The sequence below is a fragment of the Dermacentor andersoni genome, chromosome 6, assembly GCF_023375885.2.
Source record: "Dermacentor andersoni chromosome 6, qqDerAnde1_hic_scaffold, whole genome shotgun sequence".
Classification (NCBI taxonomy): domain Eukaryota; kingdom Metazoa; phylum Arthropoda; class Arachnida; order Ixodida; family Ixodidae; genus Dermacentor; species Dermacentor andersoni.
The window spans coordinates 2,066,621-2,088,848 of NC_092819.1; the positions used below are offsets into that span (position 1 = coordinate 2,066,621).

General features: G+C 43.1%; 1 protein-coding gene and 1 long non-coding RNA gene across 2 annotated transcripts in view; one reads left to right on the top strand and one right to left on the bottom strand.

The window, feature by feature from the left end:
* Nucleotides 1-4,651: 4,651 nt before the first annotated feature.
* The window catches only part of LOC129382204 (uncharacterized), a 48,515-nt gene continuing 30,938 nt past the window's right edge, over nt 4,652-22,228 (bottom strand). The window contains exon 4 of the long non-coding RNA XR_008610293.2: nt 4,652-5,148. This is a non-coding gene — a long non-coding RNA (uncharacterized lncRNA). The remainder of the gene's footprint in view (nt 5,149-22,228) is intronic.
* On the top strand, nt 12,977-17,080 carry LOC126534420 (uncharacterized). Its single transcript, XM_050181699.3, has one exon. The coding sequence runs from the start codon at nt 13,278-13,280 to the stop codon at nt 14,133-14,135; it is 858 nt and encodes a 285-aa protein (XP_050037656.2). The 5' UTR covers nt 12,977-13,277; the 3' UTR covers nt 14,136-17,080.

Sequence of the window (22,228 nt, forward strand, 5' to 3'; positions counted from 1 at the left end):
TGCTGTACTGAATAATCCTCATTTGGTTAACTGGATTTTAAGCTTTCTCTCATTTCGCTCCCAGTTCGTCTCTTACAGTTCGACTGACTCCGCTACTGTTGATGTGACATCAGGCGTGCCCCAAGGCTCCGTCCTTGGGCCACTTCTTTTTTTATCATACATAAACGATTTGCCACTTCACTACTCTTCTAACATCCGTCTCTATGCTGATGACTGCGTTTTATATGAAGTGATTAAATCTTCTAATGATCATTATCGCCTTCAAGAGTCGTTTTCTAGGTTTTGCGATTGGTGTAACACTTGGCAAGTGAACATTAATTTCAATAAAACCGTTCTGATGTCTTTCTGCAACAAATCTTCCCCCTCCCTTTTCAGTTACTCGTCCAATGGCCGTACAGTAGATAAGGTTTCTGAGTATAAGTATCTTGGTGTAATTTTTACGCATAACATGTCATGGTCCAAACACATTGACTACATATGCAGTAAAGCACTAAAAAAGTTAGGTTACTTGAGGCGAACGCTAACCCGATCTCCTAAAGACACAAAGTTACTAATGTATAAATCCCTAATCCGACCTGTTCTTGATTATGCATCTGTAGTTTGGAGCCCGCATAAGCAGTTGGAGATTAATAAACTAGAGGCTATACAGAAAAAAGCTGTGCGATTTATATGTCATCGTTACGATCGAGACTTTTCGCCCTCTTCTGCACTTTCTTCCTTGAACCTAAACACGCTCTCTTCTCGTCGCCGTGTCGACTCATTAAAATTCTTGCATTCCATAGTCAATTCTTTAGTTAGGCTCTCAAATGATAATTACATTAACTTCACGCCGGGATCATCCACGAGAAGACATCATGACCTAAACTTGATACCCTACTACGCACGTACTAACATGTTCAAATTCAGCTTCTTTCCCCGCTCAATCGAAGACTGGAATTCATTACCTGGATCCATTCGCTCATGCTCATCCCAAATTTTTGCAACCGCCATCCCAGATGCATAATCATGGGTATAGGTATGGGCATAATCAGGCATGGGTATGCCTGGCAGCATTTGTATTTGTATAACTTGTGTATTCTTTCACCAGTGCTCTTTTGCAAAAGTGTTTACTTGTATTTTTGTGTATTTTCTTTTTTATCTGTGCTCTTTAAAAGTGTTCACTTGTGTATACCGCTGTATACTCCAATGCTTTTTTTTTGTACATTTTCTTAACGCACTCCTGCTATAGCGCAAATTGCGCTGCAGTATGTATAAATAAATAAATAAATAAATAGTATGTCCACTTAGGTGACCTGAGAGGCGGCGGGTGCGCGAGTGTATAATTTAAGAACTCTTATTATGTCCAGTGACAGTGGAGATCCTTAACTGTAGCACCAAAGTTAGTGGACCACTACCAGAACAAAGGCATGTAACATGCACATCTCAATTCTTCTTATGCCAGTCTTCTTTTTTACAGCAATAGCTGCTATGGGCTAACTCCCCTGGTTGTTCCGACGTCTACTGGTGTTGTCAGTGGAATTCCCGAATTTTTTGCTAGAATATTGCAAATAAAGTTCTCATTGTGCTGCGAGTATTCTAACATTCGATCAAAAGAGTGGCAGTCCACAATTCTACATTTCAGCCACTCTGCTGAAGGTACAGTCGTGGTGAATACCAATCCCGGAGAGCGTGATCTAGCCAACAGGTGCCTAGATTGGCTAGCACCTGCTCAATGTCTGCATACTGCATATAGAGCCTGCATCCACACCTTCAAGTTCTTACACATCACCTTCCCACTTGTGAAGGCAGTCCTATGTTAAGTTTTCTTCTTGCATGTGATGACAATGATTGGGTGCATCTGCTTCATTAATCTTCTTCTAGTGCTTGGCTTCTCAGATTTACTGGATGGAGCTGTTGGTGTCTTGTTTTCCTCAAGCAAAGCGCGAGACCTAGCAATGGGTAGCCCAAATATAGATTTGAGAAAACCAAAACGAATTCAGCAGTAAGAAGCTAAAGGGTTGTTTTGGTGTAGATCAGTTGCTAAGTCCGGATATGAAAGAGGAGGAAGAAAAGCCGAGTCTTTCCACTTCAACACTGAGGCACAACTCCCACAAATAAATACGACTTGTACTTATTTTACTTCTCTAACGGAGATTACTGACTTGCATTGGCAAGTGATCACTTCAACAAACACCGCATAAAGGGACCTTCCTGCGCAAATTTCACCAGCTACTACATCATTGCTTTGCGTTAAGAGTGAAACTGCAATTCTTATGCTACAAGTTGCCCAATTTTGTGTTTTGCAGTGGGATGTTAGCAGTGCTAATAAGGCACATAAATACTCATGAATAGTAGTACAGAGGAAAAAAAAAGTAAGAAAGCAGTGGCTTTTTGTGCGTAGACTATGCATACACCTGGTGCTCTTATGGTCATTTTTTCCCTATCCACTAAACCATTCTAAACAAGAAAAGTTTATAAACAATTTGTTTATACACAGACCACAACTAAACCACAGGTATCGTTGGTAAGGAAAGTATATTTATTCGGTGACATTTTCTGCAGCACTGCTATTGGGCTTTCCTTCCTTCCTTTTCAGCTGTGCAGGTTCATTAAGAAGTGATGATACAGTTTGACCATTTTAATCGTTGAAAGACTTAGCGAAACCTTTTTCAGGTTGTTTTTTCTTGGTTTCAGACTCTGCACATTGTATTTTAAGGCGTGTTTTCTGTGTTTGTTGCATTTTCTTTATGGGTAGGGCATGTCAACATCTTTTACACCATTTCAAGTATGTGGTGCCATAGATTGTTCTTAGATGGAGTCTTGCCCTTTCATTCTGTACAATATGATGCCGGTTTTTTGTGTCCAAGGCCGCTTTACAGCGTGATTGTAGCATTTTGCTAAGTTTTGCCTCTGTCACCCAAGCTTGAAAGATTGCTACCCATTGGTGGTGGCATGACACATGTCACGTTTGTTTTTCAATAGAAGGAAGTCTGTCACTTATCCTGTGCGCTGGTCGTCTTTTGTCTCTTTGAATTGCAATTTGTTGCCTATATTTGCTCTTTTGTTGCATTCCAGATTAGGAATGGCTATCATAATTGATATTTAACTATATTGCACACAATGTGGATGATATGTAATTGCAATATATGGCCACCATAAATATAATAGAAGTTAATAATTCAAGAATAGTGCCTTTGCATGGTGGTGCAGCCATGAATTGTGGCTATAAGGTACCAGCGCTGCAGATAGCACTGCTTGTGCAGAATATAGTTCAACTCTACTACTTTCAAACTCATTGTTTTTATCTGCATTTGTATAGCTCCAGTTTCGGTGGACAACACACATCTAGTGGAAGAGTGGCTTGCACCTGCAGTTGGGTCCAATGAATAGCCAAATTTCTGCCTGTTTTCATGTTATTAGCATATTAGTAAAGGCAGTCGTTTCTATAGTAGCCTGTTTGCCCAGTGTAGAAACCGCTGAAGGGTGTCAGGATCTCATACACATCTTCAGCTTTGCAGGGGACACAGCATCTGGCACATAGTTTGTCACAGGCCATGTATTCGCGGCAAGTTGAGTTCACTCACTAGCAAAGGGAGAACCAAGCTTGTCGGATATGAAGTAAACCGCCTGTATACTCAGTGGCCTTCATTTCGTGTGACAGATGTGGTTATAGCGACCCTTGTTTTAAGCACTTCTCGTCCAGCAGCGGTCGTTTGCTTTTGAAACACTCAGGATAGCTTTCAGCAAGCTGGACAGGAATAACACTGAAAAGCCAGCAGATGTTAATTGCCGCACTTATCATGCGAAGCTTCGAACAGTATGATGAGGGCGTAAATAAATCAGGGTGTTCCTCAAGGCCTTGTAGCACCTGTCACGAGTTTGGAGCAACATGATGTATAGCACTTTTTTAATCGCATGCTATAGGTTTAGCAGGTGTGGCCATGGTTGAAGGGCAGTGGAAGGTCAAGAAAACAGATATCTATGAGCAGCACCCTGGTAAAGGAGACTCTGGGAAAACTAGTGGGAAGCCTGTTGAACATCTGGTTGACCCACTTGCTGGCTCTATCAGGCAAAGTATGATAAAGAGAAGGAAGTAATCAACACATCAGAAGGTTTTTACATCTAAACACTGTGCTAAGGTCATAACATGCCAACAAGTCCTTGTGCGCAGTCTATGCACGACCACCTACATATGCCTTCTGTTCGGATATTGCTCATTGTAACTAACAAGGATGGAGTGGACAAAAAAAGAACAGCAGCACCATTAATTTGGTTTCACTGGTATCAACAGTGTTTTGTAAGTGTACATTGCCATACTTCCCCAATGCCTTCTTGGGTGACGTCAGCAAGGACCAGCTTGAGCCAAGGGGTAATAGACGTCTTTACAAGCTAAAAATGCATGCATTCATGGAGAGCACATTGTGTCCAAAAAGTAGGCACTTCAAAGGGGCACTGGAGAAGGAACAGATTATTAACAGTGGGCAAAGACAAGCTACTAACACCCAACACTGTTGCCATGTAACGACCTCTGAAACAATCCCTCTTAAAGAGGAAATCTTCTTTGTTTATCCATAAAGAGGGCAGATGGGCAAAGCCCCTTCAGTAATGCTGCCAGCTTCAAAAGTCCATTTTGCACATCTTGAAAGCTTCCTTCTTAAGACTTTGCTGGGTGCAAGCATTCTACTGTCCAAAAGCGGTCATTGAGAGCACTGTTGGTTTGGTGGCAATAAAGTTAAGAAGCAATTGCAACAAACCTCCCTTCCTAGTTGGCCTGGATGCTCCCGGTGCTTATGAAGCAGCACCATGAGGCAAGCAAGGTGAACGGATGCCTCCAAGCCCTTGTTCGTTTATCACACTGTTCGTTTATCACACAACCATGAGACTTGAAACCAACAAGCTCAAGCTCGGCACTCGCATGGTTACTGCGGAGGATCCATAAAAAGCACAAAAACAGAAAACTCAAGGGAAAGGATAAAGCACCATTTAACACTTAGTATTGCTACAGCCCACCCCCTTCTTTTATTTTGTCTGGTCGTGCTATATCTTTTTACTATATATAGGCATGAACTTAGGTCATGTTCCCAATCAGTGTCCAATTTTTATATACACTATATGCTGGTTCAAGGAGGTTCCAAACACTGCAATGAAAGCTTCAAGTAGAAATGGTGCCTGGAAGAAAAAAAAAAAAGCTGTGCTGCAACCATCTCGGCAACACCTTGTCCCTTTAATAAAAATTGCCCTTCCATATTAACTTGAGCCCTCCAGTTTAGAGTAAAGTACCAGTGCACTTATGGACAATGAATCAATTCTCAAAGAGCATGCGCAGTCCAGCCAAAAGCAGGGGCAAGAATCCACATTGTGCTCCTGCATTGAAGGTGAATAACACGTACTATAATGGCGAATGTGCTTTAGTAAGCTTCCCTGCAATATGAAATTGTAATGTACAAAGAATTGTCAATGAAGGTTACCACGAGCCCAGATGCACTTGCAAGTTACGTCACAATTGAAAATAATGAGCACAGTGTAAACCTATGTGCCCTTTCCACTCTTAGTATGCTTTACTGCACGATGCTTATTTATACCCCTGTATTGCTGTGTAGCAAGCTACAAAAGAAACTTTGCATAATTAGGCTTTTTAGGATTATCTTTCTCGCAATACACTAATATTTCGCGGTGAGGCATAAGCAATGTACTGCGGTGAATGATACTAAAAGTGAAAAGGGGCCACTGTCACTGGACATAATAAGCGTTCTTTAATCATAGACTCGCGAACTCATACACTCATACACTCATACATCATACACTCATACACGTAATTATTACTTTACTATTTTCGACGGCATCATAGACAGCAAACAAATGTGGAAAACCCTAAGCACAATTATATTTTCAGGTAAACAAGCGCCCCGCGTCAACGAACTTGAAATTGACAAACATGTATTTAAGGGAAAAGCGTTGGCCAATAAATTTAATGACCACTTTAGTTCTTAATCGGACAGTACTCACGATGGGAATGCGGTAAGTTATTTACCCACGCCAATAACACCCTCGATATTTATTTGCCCCACAGAACAATCTGAGGTAACTAATGTTTTTATGAAACTTAAAAAAAGTAAAAGCCAAGACATTGACGGCATAAAAATGGAACCGGTTATTTTTGTCCTCGATTTATTAGTACCTTGTTTGACCCACATATATAATCTTGCTTTAAACACAGGTCTGTTTCTTCAGGGTATGAAAAAAGCCAAGGTCGCGGTACTTCACAAAAGTGGCCACAAAAACGAAATGAGTAATTACAGACCATTATCGGTATTGCCAGTATTTTTAAAGGCTCTGGTAAAAATTATTTTCACGAGACTTTCACAATTTTTGGACATGCATTCTGTGATTACAGCGGCACAATACGGTTTCAGGTCAGGTGTATCGACAGAGACAGCACTTCTACATCAGAAAGAGGCCATACTAGGCAACATTGAAGCAAGAAAGCTCACACTAGGCGTATTCGTAGATTTTACAAAAGCGTTTGATAGGATTGATCACCAAACATTGTTAGAAAAATTGCCCTATTATGGCATCAGAGGCGTTACACTTGACTTAAGGAGTTATCTTAGCGATCGGTACCAATGTGTGTCAATAAATAGGGAAATATCTATGCCCTAAAAAATCAAACGTGGTGTACCACAGGGAACTATATTAGGCCCTCTTTTATTTAACCTTTATATTAATGATATTGTAAACATAGATAGATCAATAACATACATTATCTATCCAGATGACACGAGCTTATTTTTTACAGGAGCAAACCTAGATGAGTTGATTCAAGCAGCTAATGAAACCTTACATAAATTATCCGAATGGTCTTGTCGTAATTCGTTACAAATCAACAGCTCTAAAACCAAGGCCGTTCTTTTCCGCGCGAAAGGAACGGCTTGCAAGTACTCACATAAACTGCTACTAAATCATTTTGAACTTTCAGAGACTGTCGAAACATTAGGTATTTCTTTCATCAACATATGCTGTGGGATTATCACATTGAAGAATTATGTATTAAACTGAGAAAAGCCCTAGGTATACTAAGGAGGTGTCAGTCGTTTCTGCCGGTTCCCCCGAAACTTCATATTTTTAATGCGCTTTTTAGTTCCCACCTACGCTACTGCCTGTTGGTATGGGCATCTGGAACTCAAACATTAAAGAAAAAGATATATACACTTCAGAAGTGTGCTTTGCAGGCTGTTGCAAATTTAGGCTATAGAGATCATACATCTCATTTATTTATGAAGTTTAAGGTTTTAAAATTCAATGTTGCCTATGAACATCAATTGTTGTTGTCGTTAAGGTCTGAAATTCGTAGAAACAGCCTAAACTTAAGAGGTTTAGCGCATTTACAGCCGCACATTTCATTGCGTCCCATCAGAAATTCTCAACAGTGGCACATTCCCCGAACACGAACGAACTACGGTCTCCAAATGTTAAAATTCACCATTCCACACGTACTCAATACGTTCTAGCTTACAGAAGATCACTTGCATGTCTTTTCAGGCAGCGAGCTATTCAACATGTTTACATAATCCGCTACAAGGCTAGAAAAATTCTGTCTAAATAAAGCACTCCTTTCTGTTTGCAGTATGTCTTACTGTTATGTTACCTCGCAATAATTTTCTTGTCGTTGGTTTTGGTTTTTTATGCGTGAATGATCGATGTACTTTTAGGTATCCAAGGGCGCATATAATTATGTATACTTGATAATTATTGTACACGTTTTATTTATTTATTTTTCTTTTTCTGTCATACGTTAAGACTGTATGAAGTTTGCTGTGTTGTCCTTCTGCTGCCTTGTACGGATGGGAGGTGGGGCTAGTCATGCTGCATCAGCGCAGCTTTTTTCCCACTTTCCACGCCACAACTGTTCTGTGTAAAACACACTGTACTGTTGGTGGTGAAAATAAACTTCAACTTCAACCCGCCGCCTCTCAGGTTGCCTAAGTGGACATACTATGCTGGCTGATAGTGGCCCCCTCCCACTTTTAGTATGCTTCACCGCGTTACTAAGCTGTACTACGGTGAAGAAGCCGTATACTTGTATTGAGTGAATAAACAAATGGTTTTTACAACAGTACAGAAATAAAAGCGCACCATGCATCAGTCTATCACACGGAAGAGCGTCGCAACATACGGTACCTGATTCACACAGGCCGTGTAGCCCACTTATCAGTCGTAAAGGGTACTATGGGTAATTCAAGATTTCAGACACACATATGTGTTTATGTTTATGTTCGCACTCCTTGCGTAATAAGACTTCCAAGAACTTCCACAATAGAAAGTTTTTTACAACACACAAACGCAAAGAACACTATATGTCTCGTTTTCAACTCGGCCGTCATGCAAATGACATATAGCGCGGAAAAACGTGAACATGCCGTGTGTTAGCGTAGTACACTTCATACTAGGCAAGGAGCTAGCACACCACAATCCCGCGACAGCCGCTAATGAGACCAAGATGGGAGCATATGTCTGTGAACGCGCAAACCCTAAGCCATTCTGCTCCTCCGCCACCCCCGCTGCAAGGCTGCACCACTCGTTTCAAGCACACCACACGAAAAACACATTCAGCGCTGAACAGTGGGCGGTCGACGCAGTTGCATTTACATGACTTGCAGCGAGCAGCACATCCCTCGATGTCCGTTAAGCAAAGTCGGACACGGCTTTGCTTACGTTGTCGCTCGCGGACACGTTGTCGCTCGCGGCGTCGCGGCGGTATATAAGCACCTGCGCTTGCCTCTGCTAGACACTCACGAGGTGAGATGCCTCCTGGAGACAGAGCTGCTCGTTGGAATGAGAAGCGAAGGTTGCGGCGTGCTACAGAGACTGATTTTCTAGGTGGCTTTGGCTCAACTCTTGCAAGATGGGCTGGGTGGGAGTCGAACCAGGGTCTCCGGAGTGTGAGACGGAGACGCTACCACTGAGCCACGAGTACGATGCTTCAAAGCGGTACAAAAGCGCCTCTAGTGAATGCGGTGTTGCCTTAGAAACGAGCTGTTTCTAAGGCTCAGGCGTGCGTCGCTTGCCCAGGCGCACATTTCGTTGCCGCGCCGAACGCTGCGTTGCTCGACGCTCACCGCGTCCAATGCGGGGCGCGTAGTCGCTGCGCCGTAGCCCATCGTCTTACACCCCTTGGCGGGTCGACGGGAACGCTGTCGCGTTCCACTCTTGAAGGCGAAGCAGAGTAACGCATGAGTTGTTTCTTCGTCTAGCCGAACCAAATATAGCCAAGCAACAGCAGTTCACCAGGCTAAACAGTGGTTCAACAACTAAAATAAAGGCTAGTATGCTTCGCATCCTGGGCTTAACCTTAGCTAAGCCACAGCCATTTTTTTATTGTAGTTTCTCAATTGGTACTTATCGCTTATAAAACTACCAGTGATGTACATTCGCGCTACTATAAGGATTAAATGTATTTGCAGATTACGTATTTTTGTGCAGATACACTCATTGCACATTTGTGCGTGACACAGGTTTTGCTGGGGTACTTACGAAATAATGGTTACGCATTGAAAATCCGAGTATACTTGAGCACTTTTTATGAGTTGTGAATATAATGTCCATTTGAACGCCGCTGAGCGGTGCTTCCAGTTATGAGCTCCTCGCGGGCAAGTGAGCGTGTCGAGATACTTGGCCAACGCCTACTGGATAGCGCAAGGCCGGTGCACTTCAATCCGTGACGTCATGCTACCTTGCCCGACTGCCATACAACCGGATGGGGACGCTGCCTCGTAAACCGCGGTGACTTTGTCGTCACCGCTTTCCTCACGCCGGGCTTGGAAATGGAAATTTCAGTCCAGCTAGCATGACGTCGTAAAGCAGATCGCACAGGCCTGCGATCTAGGAGGTGCTGATTTAGCCCAGGGGGTAAGGCACTCGGCTTTTGAGCGTGGGGTCGGAGATTTGAAACTTAGTACCGCCAACGTTTCTTGCTTCCTATTTATTCTTTTTTTATGCATTAACGTCTTTATAGCAATTACCGAGGCGCAGGCTCGAGCGGACAAGAAATTCTCGGATAACACGAGCTTCCGAGGGCGACGTGCCTTCACGGGGATGCCTGTCCCCCGAGGCAACACCCAGCGCAGTAGCGGGCCTGCACCCTCTCGCCCGCTCGGCTCCGTCGAAGCGCGATCGTCACAGCCAATGGAAGTTTAGGCGCCATTTTTTGCTTGTCCAAACGACAGGCGCCTGCTTTTTCACTCTATGGACCATTTGATGCTTTCGGATCAACACGGTTACTCTTGCGCTATTTGTGGATTTTAGCAAGGAGTTCGACTCCCTTGGCGCAGTAGTTCCCCAAATTTTTCCCGGTATTATCTAAATAAATTAGTACACTGCACATGTCTAAATGACCAAACGTCATCCCTCCTACACAATAAATTTAGTGTACCACAAAAGAGTGTGCTGGGACCACTTTCGTTTATTGGTTATAGTAATAATATTATTACGATATGATTCCGCGAGAGACGAGCAGCCGCGAGAACGACGACGAAGTTGGTCGGTGCCCTCGGCACGAGCGAGTGTCAGCCTGGCTGCCGGGCTCCAGTGTAAATAGCGTGTAAATAGCATCTCTCGTCTGTGTCTTTCCACACGTAACAATATCAATAACTTTGGTAGTAAGGCAAATTCATTATATACGCTGACCATAGTACTGTTGTTATCACCGGATATATTATCAACCAATTATGGTCCCCGTGCAACGAGTTCTTACCGAAGTTACCCGTTAGCCGAAGGAAAATTAAATAAGGGCCAATGCAGTAAAGACAAACGTAATGATTTTTCACGCGATGAATAAAAAGGCAAAAATGAACAATTCTATTAGGTTTGAGGGCCGGGAAAAAGAGGTTGTTGATAGCTACAGAATTCATGGAGTTTATTCTACATCTACTTTAAACTAGGGCGCACAAGCTGGCTATTTGTCCAGCAAGCTACCCGATGTGACAGCTATTGTATCCCGTTGAAACAGCATGCTCCCAACGTCCGCCAAACTGCAAATCTATCATGCATTGCTTAATTCGCACCTAAAAAACTATGCATAAATTTCTTGTTAGCTAATTGCTAACTAAGCTTTAGCTCATCTAAGGAATAAGTAGCATTAACTAAGCATTAGCTAATATAAACAGACTTCTTACCTTACAGGAAAAAAATTATACGCAATATCAGAAATATGGAACCGTTGCCAACTACAAGAGATGCGTACAAATTGTTTATTTTTATTCGTGTCGGTCATATTTATATATACCGTTTGTTATATGGAATACAATTTTCACGCACTTTTAACATGTTTCATTGCCTGTTTAGCATGTTTAGAATACCGTCAACGTACTGCAAACACAAGAAATCCTGACAACTGGATGATTCCGCATTTCCACACGTTTTGTTATTAACACCTGTCACTAGTCTACAATCTACCTGTGACTCTAAATAAATGCGCAGACGTTAGACATTATAGTCGAAACCAACGTCGTTTACATTTGGTTGAGTTATGGGCTTTTTATCCATTTTGGCAGCAGCGGCAACGGAAAACAGCGACGACGTACTCACAATCGTGTGCTTCGTCCACGCAGGCCAGTTCTACATCGAGTTTCTTCGGCTTAACATAGCTGATCACCTAGCTCGTCATATCAGCACAGCTTCGTCACCTGGCCGTATGACACGTGCTACTGGAGGCCTGCGACGTAACCTGGACACTAATTTTCATTGGCTTTTCGAGGAGAAGACTACTACAAAAGCGGCGAGCGCTCCCGCTCAAGGTTCATTTTGGCAGCAGCGGCAACGGAAAACAACCACGACGTACTCACACTCGTGTGCTTTTTCCACGCAGGTCTGTGCTGCTCTGGTTTACTGAATTTATTTTTTCGTTTGGTTTCCTGCTGTTGCTGCTGCTGCTGCTGCTGCCACGGTGTATTTTGCATTGCCATATCCAAAGAACTCAGGGCTCTTTTCGAGGAACTGAAACATGAACTTCATGCAGGGTTTAAAGATTTTAGAGATACATTTGAGAGAGACTTTCGGAAAGAAATGAGGGAGGTGAAGAACAGCCTGACGTTCATTAGTAAAGAGTATTATAAAATGAAAGTGGAGAACAAAGAACTGAAACAGGCGAATGTTCAACTTGAAAGTCGGTGCAGTGACCTTGCACAGCAGTTGAAGGCTCATGAAAGTCGTCTCCTCCATACCGAACAATTCTCTCGAAACGCAAATGTTGAAATTAAAGGTGTTCCTTGCGACATGCCAGAGAACCTAACTGACATTTCCGTAATTCACCGCGTCCCGGCAGCAAACTCAGCCGTAAAAAATATACTTGTGCAGTTCAATCGGAGGCAGGTCCGTGACGCTTTTCTTCAGAAAGCGCGCGCTGCAAAATTGGTATGCTCTGACATTGGTTTTGATTCGGACATGCGAGTTTTTGTTAATGAGCACCTTTGCCCTGAACTCAAGCGCATTCTAGGCGGGGCAACTGCACAGAAGCGCCAAGCCAAATGGAAGCATGTTTGGGTGCGCAATGGTAAAATCTTTGCTCGTCAAACCGACGATACGCCCACAATCAGAATTGCATGCAGAGAGGACATTGCGAGGCTCACTGCGTCATCAGATAGTGACTAAAGCAAAAGGTGTCACTGGCTCAGAAATGGTAACGTTTGAAAACATGTCGCATGTCTATGCTTCTGAAACCAAGTGCACTTGCAGTGCGACATGTTTATTCTGTAGAAGTTTTGTCGTACCCTCGTACATCCCTTGTAAGTATATTATACCCAAAACGAATTGCGTCATATTACGTTGTTGTGTCCCTGTGCTTAAGGTTGTGGCACTAAACAGTTTCAGTCGTGATGAAGCATCCAGTTTGATTGCCCAAGTTTATATCGTACAAATTGACAGTCCCACGTGGTGGGCCCGGTGACTGTACCTTGGTGCAGTTCGCTAACCGCTTTGCTTTTGCCATGCAGATGGTCGTCTATCGCATCTACAACCTGCTGCTCCCTGTTCTGGCATGCGCATCCTCGAGTGCGTCGTCAGTGCAGGCTTCCCCTTGTCACGAAGACGGAGCGGCCACGTGCAATCCTTTGCCTGGTTTTCACATATCGCCATCTCCATCTGCCTCACCGTTTGCATGCCACCTAGCGATCCTGGAGCCAACTTGGAAAGATTCATCGCCATCGACAGCCCTACCAGCTATAAAGCAACAACCACCGTCGACGCAGCTCTGTGGGCCCGGTGACTGTACCTTGGTGCAGTTCGCTAACCGCTTTGCTTTTGCCATGCAGGTTAGTCAAACATATGCACTTTTTGCTAAAAAATCAAGCAATTATCTTCTGGTACAGCTCCCGAGCCCACGGTGCTGCGTCGCGATTGCCACTGAGTGCATTTCTGTCATCCGTCTGCTATTAATCATATCTGGTGACGTCGAGACTAACCCTGTTCCTGCCAGCCTTGACATTGTACTGGCCGAATTGCAGAAACTAACCGCCGGCCAAACAACACTTGTGCAGGAGCTAAAGGGCCTGAAACTGCAGCTGACCACCACAGACAAAACAATCAGTGACCTGAATAAGCGCATGACCGACTTAGAGGCCCATTATCAGGCTCTCATGCCTCTACGCCAAGACATAGAAATACTGCAGACAGCATCAACTGAAACAACTCGCCTAGTCACAGCATTAGAGGCCCGTTTCGACGACGCCGAAAACCGATCTCGCCGCAATAACCTGATCTTCCACGGAATTACTGACCCCACTTCAAATGAAACATTTACTAAGTCTGAAGAATTAATAATCCAGATCTGCCGTAATCATTTACAAACCGACATCAACCCCACAGATATAGAACGGGCACATCGCTTAGGAAAACACACCAAAGATCGAAATCGTCCAATAATAGTAAAATTCGCACATTGGAAAACGAAAGACGCCCTTCTGTCAAAAGGCCGAATGCTGAAAGGAACTAATTATAGTGTAGGTGAAGATTTCTCTCGCCTGACTCAGAAAGCACGGAAGGCCCTTTTGCATTTCGCCAAATCTAAATCACTTGCATATTCTCTACGCTATAAAACTTTGTACATTGGTCCTAAACGATACGTTTTTGATGAATCATCTAACTCTGTAAAAGAAATTGTGTAGCAATCATCCCGTCCTCTACAAAAAAAGAATCAACCAGAACTTGCACCTAGAAAAGATCTTTCGTTTTCCGCAGTCTTTACTAACGCACGTAGTTATCTTCCAAAGCGCGAGCTTATATCTAACATCATACCATCAACAGGCAGCAACTTGCTCATTCTAACAGAAACCTGGCTACACAATGACATCACTGATACCGAAGTTTTGGCCGAGCTGCCCGACTTCCATGTTTATCGAACTGACCGCGTAGGCACAAGGGGTGGTGGCGTTCTTGTAGCAGTTCACCGGCAACTTTTGTGTTCAGTTATTAACATCGCATCAAAACTCGAAATACTATGGCTACTATATCGCACATCCCCACTCACAGTGCTGCTGGGGGTTTGCTACAGGCCTCCACATGCCACTCCTGAATTCTGTGGGGAGCTCAATAACAATTTAATACAACTAACGACCATCTACCCTAATGCTCCATCTTACTTTTCGGGGACTTTAATTTCCCAAACATAGACTGGAGCAACTTAACATATTCTTCAATAGTAGGTCCCCCAGAGACAAGGAATTTCATTGACATTTGTTTGAACTTTAATCTAACACAATTAGTTTCGGAGCCAACGCGTGTCACACCAGAATCCGCAACCATTCTGGACCTCATCCTGACTAATGATCCCAGTACCCTCTCATCAATTACACACCTTCGAGGAATTAGTGACCATAAAGTCATTCATGCTACTTTCTCTTTTCCTGTAACACCAAATAAGACACATAAGAAAACTATAAGGCTTTACGAAAAGGGTGATTATGACGCAATTAACCGCGAACTTGAGACCTTCTTCCCCACGTTTGAAGCCGCGTATCGCAATCGGTCAATATTCCATAACTGGTCGATGTTTAAGGATAAGTTAACAGATTTGGCTAACAAATATATTCCTAAAGTTCACATTCGCCCCAATAATCAAAAACCTTGGTTTACTAACGCCTTAAAAAAAGTAGAAAATAAAAAGAAACGTCTTTACCGAGTGGCTACAAATAACGGGAACTCGCATCGATGGGAAATCTGCTACAAAGCTGAATACGAATATCTGATTGCAATCCGCAGCGCAAAGCGTTCCTTTTATGGCACTACACTCCCAAATTTGCTGCGCACTAACCCAAGACAATTTTGGCAAGTAATAAATCCTCATCCTGTTCACACTATTACGCTCACCAATGACTCGCACGAGACAATTACCGATACTGAATGCGCTGACACTTTTAATTGCGCATTTGCAACAGTATTTACGAAAGAAATCGAAACAAACATTTCTTTACCTTTGTACAACATTGAAGGTCACATGCCATGCATCACATTTTGTGCTGACGGAATTTCATCCATAATCCAGAAGACTAAGCTATCATCGTCATTCGGCATTGATGAAATTAACTCTAAACTTCTAAGAAACACAAGACACATGGCTGCATCATACTTGTCCTTACTGTTCTCACAGTCACTCTCTTCAGGAAACATGCCGGGTGATTGGAAAGTGGGAAGGGTCATTCCAGTCTACAAAACCGGTAACAGGAATTCTCCATTAAATTATCGACCCATCTCGCTAACAAGCGTGCCGTGCAAAATCATGGAACATGTCATCTACTCTCAAATCATTGCCTTCTTGGACAGTAATAACTTTTTTCACCCTTCACAACATGGTTTTCGCAAAGGTTTTTCTTGCGAAACTCAATTAGCTATTTTCGTTCATGACTTGCATACTAACCTTGACATCAATGTACAAACTGACGCAATCTTTTTAGATTTTGCAAAGGCATTTGATAAAGTATCCCACCAACGTTTGCTACTAAAACTTCAACTGTTGAACTTGGACCCTAACGTTCTAATCTGGATAAATGAATTTTTGTCTAATCGCACACAAATGGTTTTTATCAACGGTAACCTATCAAGTCCCCTCCCAGTAACCTCTGGCGTGCCCCAAGGATCTGTTCATGGTCCCCTGTTATTTTTAATATATATTAATGATTTACCTCAGTGTGTCTCCTGTAATATACGCATGTTTGCAGACGACTGCGTCATCTACCGCTCTATCAATAACTCATCTGACCATAGTGCACTCCAATATGATCTTAACAGTGTTTTAGAATGGTGCAGCAATTCGCTGATGACCCTTAACGCCAAGAAATGTAAATTCGTGTCCTTCTCCCGCCGTCGCAACCCTTCCTTCTTCCCATATGAAATTAATACCACACCATTAGAATCAGTACAATCCTATAAATATCTAGGTCTAACCCTGTCTCACGATTTGTCTTGGCGTGCACATGTCACTAGCATTATCTCTGCAGCTAACAAAACCTTAGGTTTTCTAAAACGGAACCTACGGCTGGTCCCATCAGATTTAAAATTACTAGCATATAAGTCACTTGTCAGGCCGAAACTGGAATACGCGTCAGCTATCTGGAACCCGCATCAAGCATATCTCACCGACGCATTAGAATCAGTTCAAAATCGTGCTGTTAGATTCATTCATACCTCATATTCATATGACGTCAGCGTTTCATCACTGAAATCAGAATCCGGCTTGTCAATACTTTCATGTCGACGTCGCATTTCCAGTCTTTCCCTGTACCACAAGTTCTTCTTTTCCTCCCTTAATCAAGAGCCTTACATCACAGCAGCAGCACGCATATCTCATCGCACCAGCCATCCACTTCAAGTGGCACGTCCACGTGCACGGACAACCACCTTCGCAGCCTCCTTTTTCTTCCGTACCGCCACAGACTGGAATGGCCTTCCCGCCAACATCGCTAATACGACTTGTCCATCTTCGTTCACCGAACTTGTAACCGACCATTTTTTTAAATAATTATTTCTGACGATGTTTTGCTATCTTATAAAAACCCACCCCTTATGTAATGCCCCTACGGGGGACCTTTAAGGTAATAAACTGAACTGAACTGAACTGAACTGATTATTGTTACTGTACCAGAGATCTCTGCATATGGTCAGCAAGAACTCGGCCTTGCAGTTACACACGTTGCGTTTGCCAACCATTTTCATGCTGCGCACAAGAAAATTTTCTAATTTCGATGGAATCATTCTCGCGCTTTTTCTTGAACAGAAGGACCCGCGGGGGCGGCCTGGCAGTTTATATTAAATCTTGTTACGCATTCGAGGGTTGCAGCGGTGGCGTAGAGGTAGAACACCCGCCTCGCGTGCAAGAGGTCCGTGGTTCGAATCCCGGTGCCGCGCAATTTTCCACCGGATTAAAAAAAAAAAAAAAAAGTCCGCGTGTTGATAAAATTGCATAAACAGGCCTGGGGTGTGGCCTGATGCCGGTGACCAGAACCGGTAACACACTCCCTCACCAGAGCAGGATTGGCCACCCTGGTGCAGTACTTGGCCACAACCTCCTATATGAACACAACAATCAAACCCCGGCCCTCAGTCCCCAGCAGCTGCGAAGCAACTGACCACGGCGGCGGTCAGACCTGCGACGCTGCAGAGGGTGCTAAGAATCCCTGGCTCCGGACAGGCCGCCATTGGAATATGAACCTGGCAACGTTTAACGCAAGAACATTATCTAGTGAGGCGAGTCTAGCAGTGCTATTGGAAGAATTAGAGGGCAGTAAATGGGATATAATAGGGCTCAGTGAAGTTAGGAGGCCAAAAGAACCATATACAGTGTTAAGGAGCGGGCACGTCCTGTGCTACCGGGGCTTAGCGGAGAGACGAGAACTAGGAGTCGGATTCCTGATTAATAAGAATATAGCTGGTAACATACAGGAATTCTATAGCATTAACGAGAGGGTGGCATGTCTTGTTGTGAAACTTAATAAGAGGTACAAAATGAAGGTTGTACAGGTCTACGCCCCTACATCCAGTCATGATGACCAGGAAGTCGAAAGCTTCTACGAAGACGTGGAATCGGCGATGGGTAGAGTGAAAACAAAATACACTATACTGATGGGCGATTTCAATGCCAAGGTAGGCAAGAAGCATGCTGGAGACAAGGCAGTGGGGGAATATGGCATAGGCACTAGGAATAGCAGGGGGGAGGTATTAGTAGAGTTTGCAGAACAGAATAATATGAGGATAATGAATACCTTCTTCCGCAAGCGGAATAACCGAAAGTGGACATGGAGGAGCCCGAACGGCGAGACTAGAAATGAAATAGATCTCATACTCTGCGCTAACCCTGGAATCATACAAGATGTGGACGTGCTCGGTAAGGTGCGCTGCAGTGACCACAGGATGGTAAGAACTCGAATTAGCCTAGACCTGAGGAGGGAACGGAGGAAACTGGCACATAAGAAGCCGATCAATGAGTTAGCGCTAAGAGGGAAAATAGAGGAATTCCAGATCAAGCTACAGAACAGGTATTCGGCCTTAAGCCACGAAGAGGATCTTAGTGTTGAAGCAATGAACGACAATCTTGTGGGCATCATTAAGGAGTGTGCAATAGAAGTCGGTGGTAACTCCGTTAGACAGGATACCAGTAAGCTATCGCAGGAGACGAAAGATCTGATCAAGAAACGCCAATGTATGAAAGCCTCTAACCCTACAGCTAGAATAGAACTGGCAGAACTTTCGAAGTTAATCAACAAGCGTAAGACAGCTGACATAAGGAAGTATAACATGGATAGAATTGAACAAGCTCTCAGGAACGGAGGAAGCCTAAAAGCAGTAAAGAAGAAACTAGGAATTGGCAAGAATCAGATGTATGCGCTAAGAGACAAAGCCGGCAATATCATTACTAATATGGATGAGATAGTTCAAGTGGCTGAGGAGTTCTATAGAGATTTATACAGTACGAGTGGCACCCACGATGATAATGGAAGAGAGAATAATCTAGAGGAATTCGATATCCCAGAAGTAACGCCAGAAGAAGTAAAGAAAGCCTTGGGAGCTATGCAAAGGGGGAAGGCAGCTGGGGAGGATCAGGTAACAGCAGATTTGCTGAAGGATGGTGGGCAGATTGTTCTAGAAAAACTGGCCAGCCTCTATACGCAATGCCTCAAGACCTCGAACGTACCGGAATCTTGGAAGAACGCTAACATAATCCTAATCCATAAGAAAGGCGACGCCAAAGACTTGAAAAATTATAGACCGATCAGCTTACTGTCCGTTGCCTACAAAGTATTTACTAAGGTAATTGCAAATAGAATCCGGAACACCTTAGACTTCCGTCAACCAAAGGACCAGGCAGGATTCCGTAAAGGCTACTCAACAATAGATCATATTCACACTATCAATCAGGTGATAGAGAAATGTGCGGAATATAACCAACCATTATATATAGCTTTCATTGATTACGAGAAAGCGTTTGATTCAGTCGAAACCTCAGCAGTCATGGAGGCATTGCGGAATCAGGGTGTAGACGAGCCGTATGTAAAAATACTGAAAGATATCTATAGCGGCTCCACAGCCACTGTACTCCTCCATAAAGAAAGCAACAAAATCCCAATAAAGAAAGGCGTCAGGCAGGGAGATACGATCTCTCCAATGCTATTCACAGCGTGTTTACAGGAGGTATTCAGAGACCTGGATTGGGAAGAATTGGGGATAAGAGTAAATGGAGAATACCTTAGTAACTTGCGCTTCGCTGATGATATTGCCTTGCTTAGTAACTCAGGGGACCAACTGCAATGCATGCTCACTGATCTGGAGAGGCAGAGCAGAAGGGTGGGACTAAAAATGAATCTGCAGAAAACTAAAGTAATGTTTAACAGTCTCGGAAGGGAACAGCAGTTTACGATAGGTAGCGAGGCACTGGAAGTGGTAAGAGAATACATCTACTTAGGACAGGTAGTGACTGCTGATCCAGATCATGAGAGTGAAATAATCAGAAGAATAAGAATGGGCTGGGGTGCGTTTGGCAGGCATTCGCAGATCATGAACAGCAGGTTGCCATTATCCCTCAAGAGAAAAGTGTATAACAGCTGTGTCTTACCAGTACTCACGTACGGGGCAGAAACCTGGAGGCTTACGAAAAGGGTTCTACTTAAATTGAGGACGACGCAACGAGCTATGGAAAGAAAAATGATAGGTGTAACGTTAAGGGATAAGAAAAGAGCAGATTGGGTGAGGGAACAAACGCGCGTTAATGACATCTTAGTTGAAATCAAGAAAAAGAAATGGGCATGGGCAGGACATGTAATGAGGAGGGAAGATAACCGATGGTCATTAAGGGTTACGGACTGGATTCCGAGGGAAGGGAAGCGTAGCAGGGGGCGACAGAAAGTTAGGTGGGCAGATGAGATTAGGAAGTTTGGAGGGTCAACATGGCCACAATTAGTACATGACCGGGGTAGTTGGAGAAGTATGGGAGAGGCCTTTGCCCTGCAGTGGGCGTAATCAGGCTGATGATGATGATGATGACGCATTCGAGCTTGTTGATGAATTGTCAGTTATAACAAATGACTATGAAATTCTCATATTATTACGTCATAACCATCAAATCTTATCGGTAGTCTATAGGCCCCCGAGCGGGAACAGTGACCAGTTTCTCAATTATGCAAACAAATTTCTAGAATTCTGTTCTATTAACCGTTATATAGTGGTCATGGGTGGCAATTTCAATATAAATATAGCTGAAGATAATTACACGTCACTTACTCTTGCCAACATAATTGAATCCAATGGTTTTACAAGCGTAATAGTGTCTCCCACAAGAATTACGGCTTCTAGCCAGACAACTACAGATTTATACGTCGTGAATGCAGACACTACTGTCGAATGCGCTGGTACATTGTCGTTCGACCTTAGTGACCACTGTCCAATTTTTGTGTCGGCTATACAAAAACTTTCAACTTTCACTAGAAAAGCCCTTACTACCTATCAGTCAATTAATAACACAAATCTGAATAAATTCAGAGAAATGACAAACAGTGCTGACTGGTCCGAAATTTAAACTAATAGCAGTGCAGATGAAGCGTACAATATATTTATAAATAAATTTCGTGAAATACATGATGCATGTTTCCCGTGGTCCACAAAGCGTCAATCTAAAAAAAATGAGAAAACCATGGATTGCGCCGTCTCTTTATAAACAGATAAAAAAGAAAGACAAGATGTTTCAAAAATTTTTATCCAGCCGAGATTTGGCCGACCTGACTGCCTTCAAACAGTCCAGAAATAAATTAAACAGCGGGTATATATACGAATATATTTGAGAAAGACGGCCGCTGTGATGCAAAATTAGTTTGGAAAACAATAAACGCAGTCCTTAACATGCCCAAGCCCTCCAATTCTATGGAGGTCTTATAATGAACGGTTTAACCTTAATGGGTACTGAACTAGCGGATAGCTTTAACAAACACTTTATTGGTCTCCCTAAAACAGACTACAACAAAGATGCTACCTGCCTAATTTCTGTACAGACACCCGACTCCTTTTTTCTCCACCCTACGCACCCATTCGAAGTTTTTGCTACACTAATGGCCTTGAAGAATAGCTCCAGCCTTGACGCAGAGGGTCTGTCAGTAAAACCAATAAAATTTGTAGCTGACCTTCTTGCACCTCACTTATCGTATATATTTAACCTATCGATATCTTCTTCTGCCTTTCCAGACAGACGAAAACTAGCCAAAGTGATTGTTATCCATAAATCTGGGACGACACAAGACATGGCCAACTATCGACCAATATCGATTCTGCTAATTTTCTCGCAACCACTAGAAAAAATCTTGCTTAAGCGTTTGGAAACTTACTTTAATGATAATCGCCTTTTGACAGATACAGATACAAAAAGAACCAATTTTGCAAAACATTGAAAATAAATTTTTGTCGATTTCAGCAAAGCATTTGGCTGCATTAATCATAACATTATTTTAGATAAACTTTATGCATACAGTATAAGAGGCAATCCGCTTAAGTTGATAAGGTCATACCTTGAAAAACGGCAGCAATCCGTATGTGTTGATGGTTGTAGCTCGAGTTTTGAATATATAAGATGCGGAGTACCGCAGGGCAGTATCTTAGGTCCGTTCCTCTTTAACGTATATATAAACGATCTCGTCCATATTTCCAAGATGGCTGAATTTATAATATATGCCGACGACACTAGTTTATTTTTATCTGGGAACTCATCGAATGAACTCCTATTTGA

What these genes read in the sequence shown, in the direction of transcription:
- LOC126534420 (XM_050181699.3), top strand. Translation starts at nt 13,278, where the DNA reads ATGCAGGTTAGTCAAACATATGCACTTTTTGCTAAAAAATCAAGCAAT.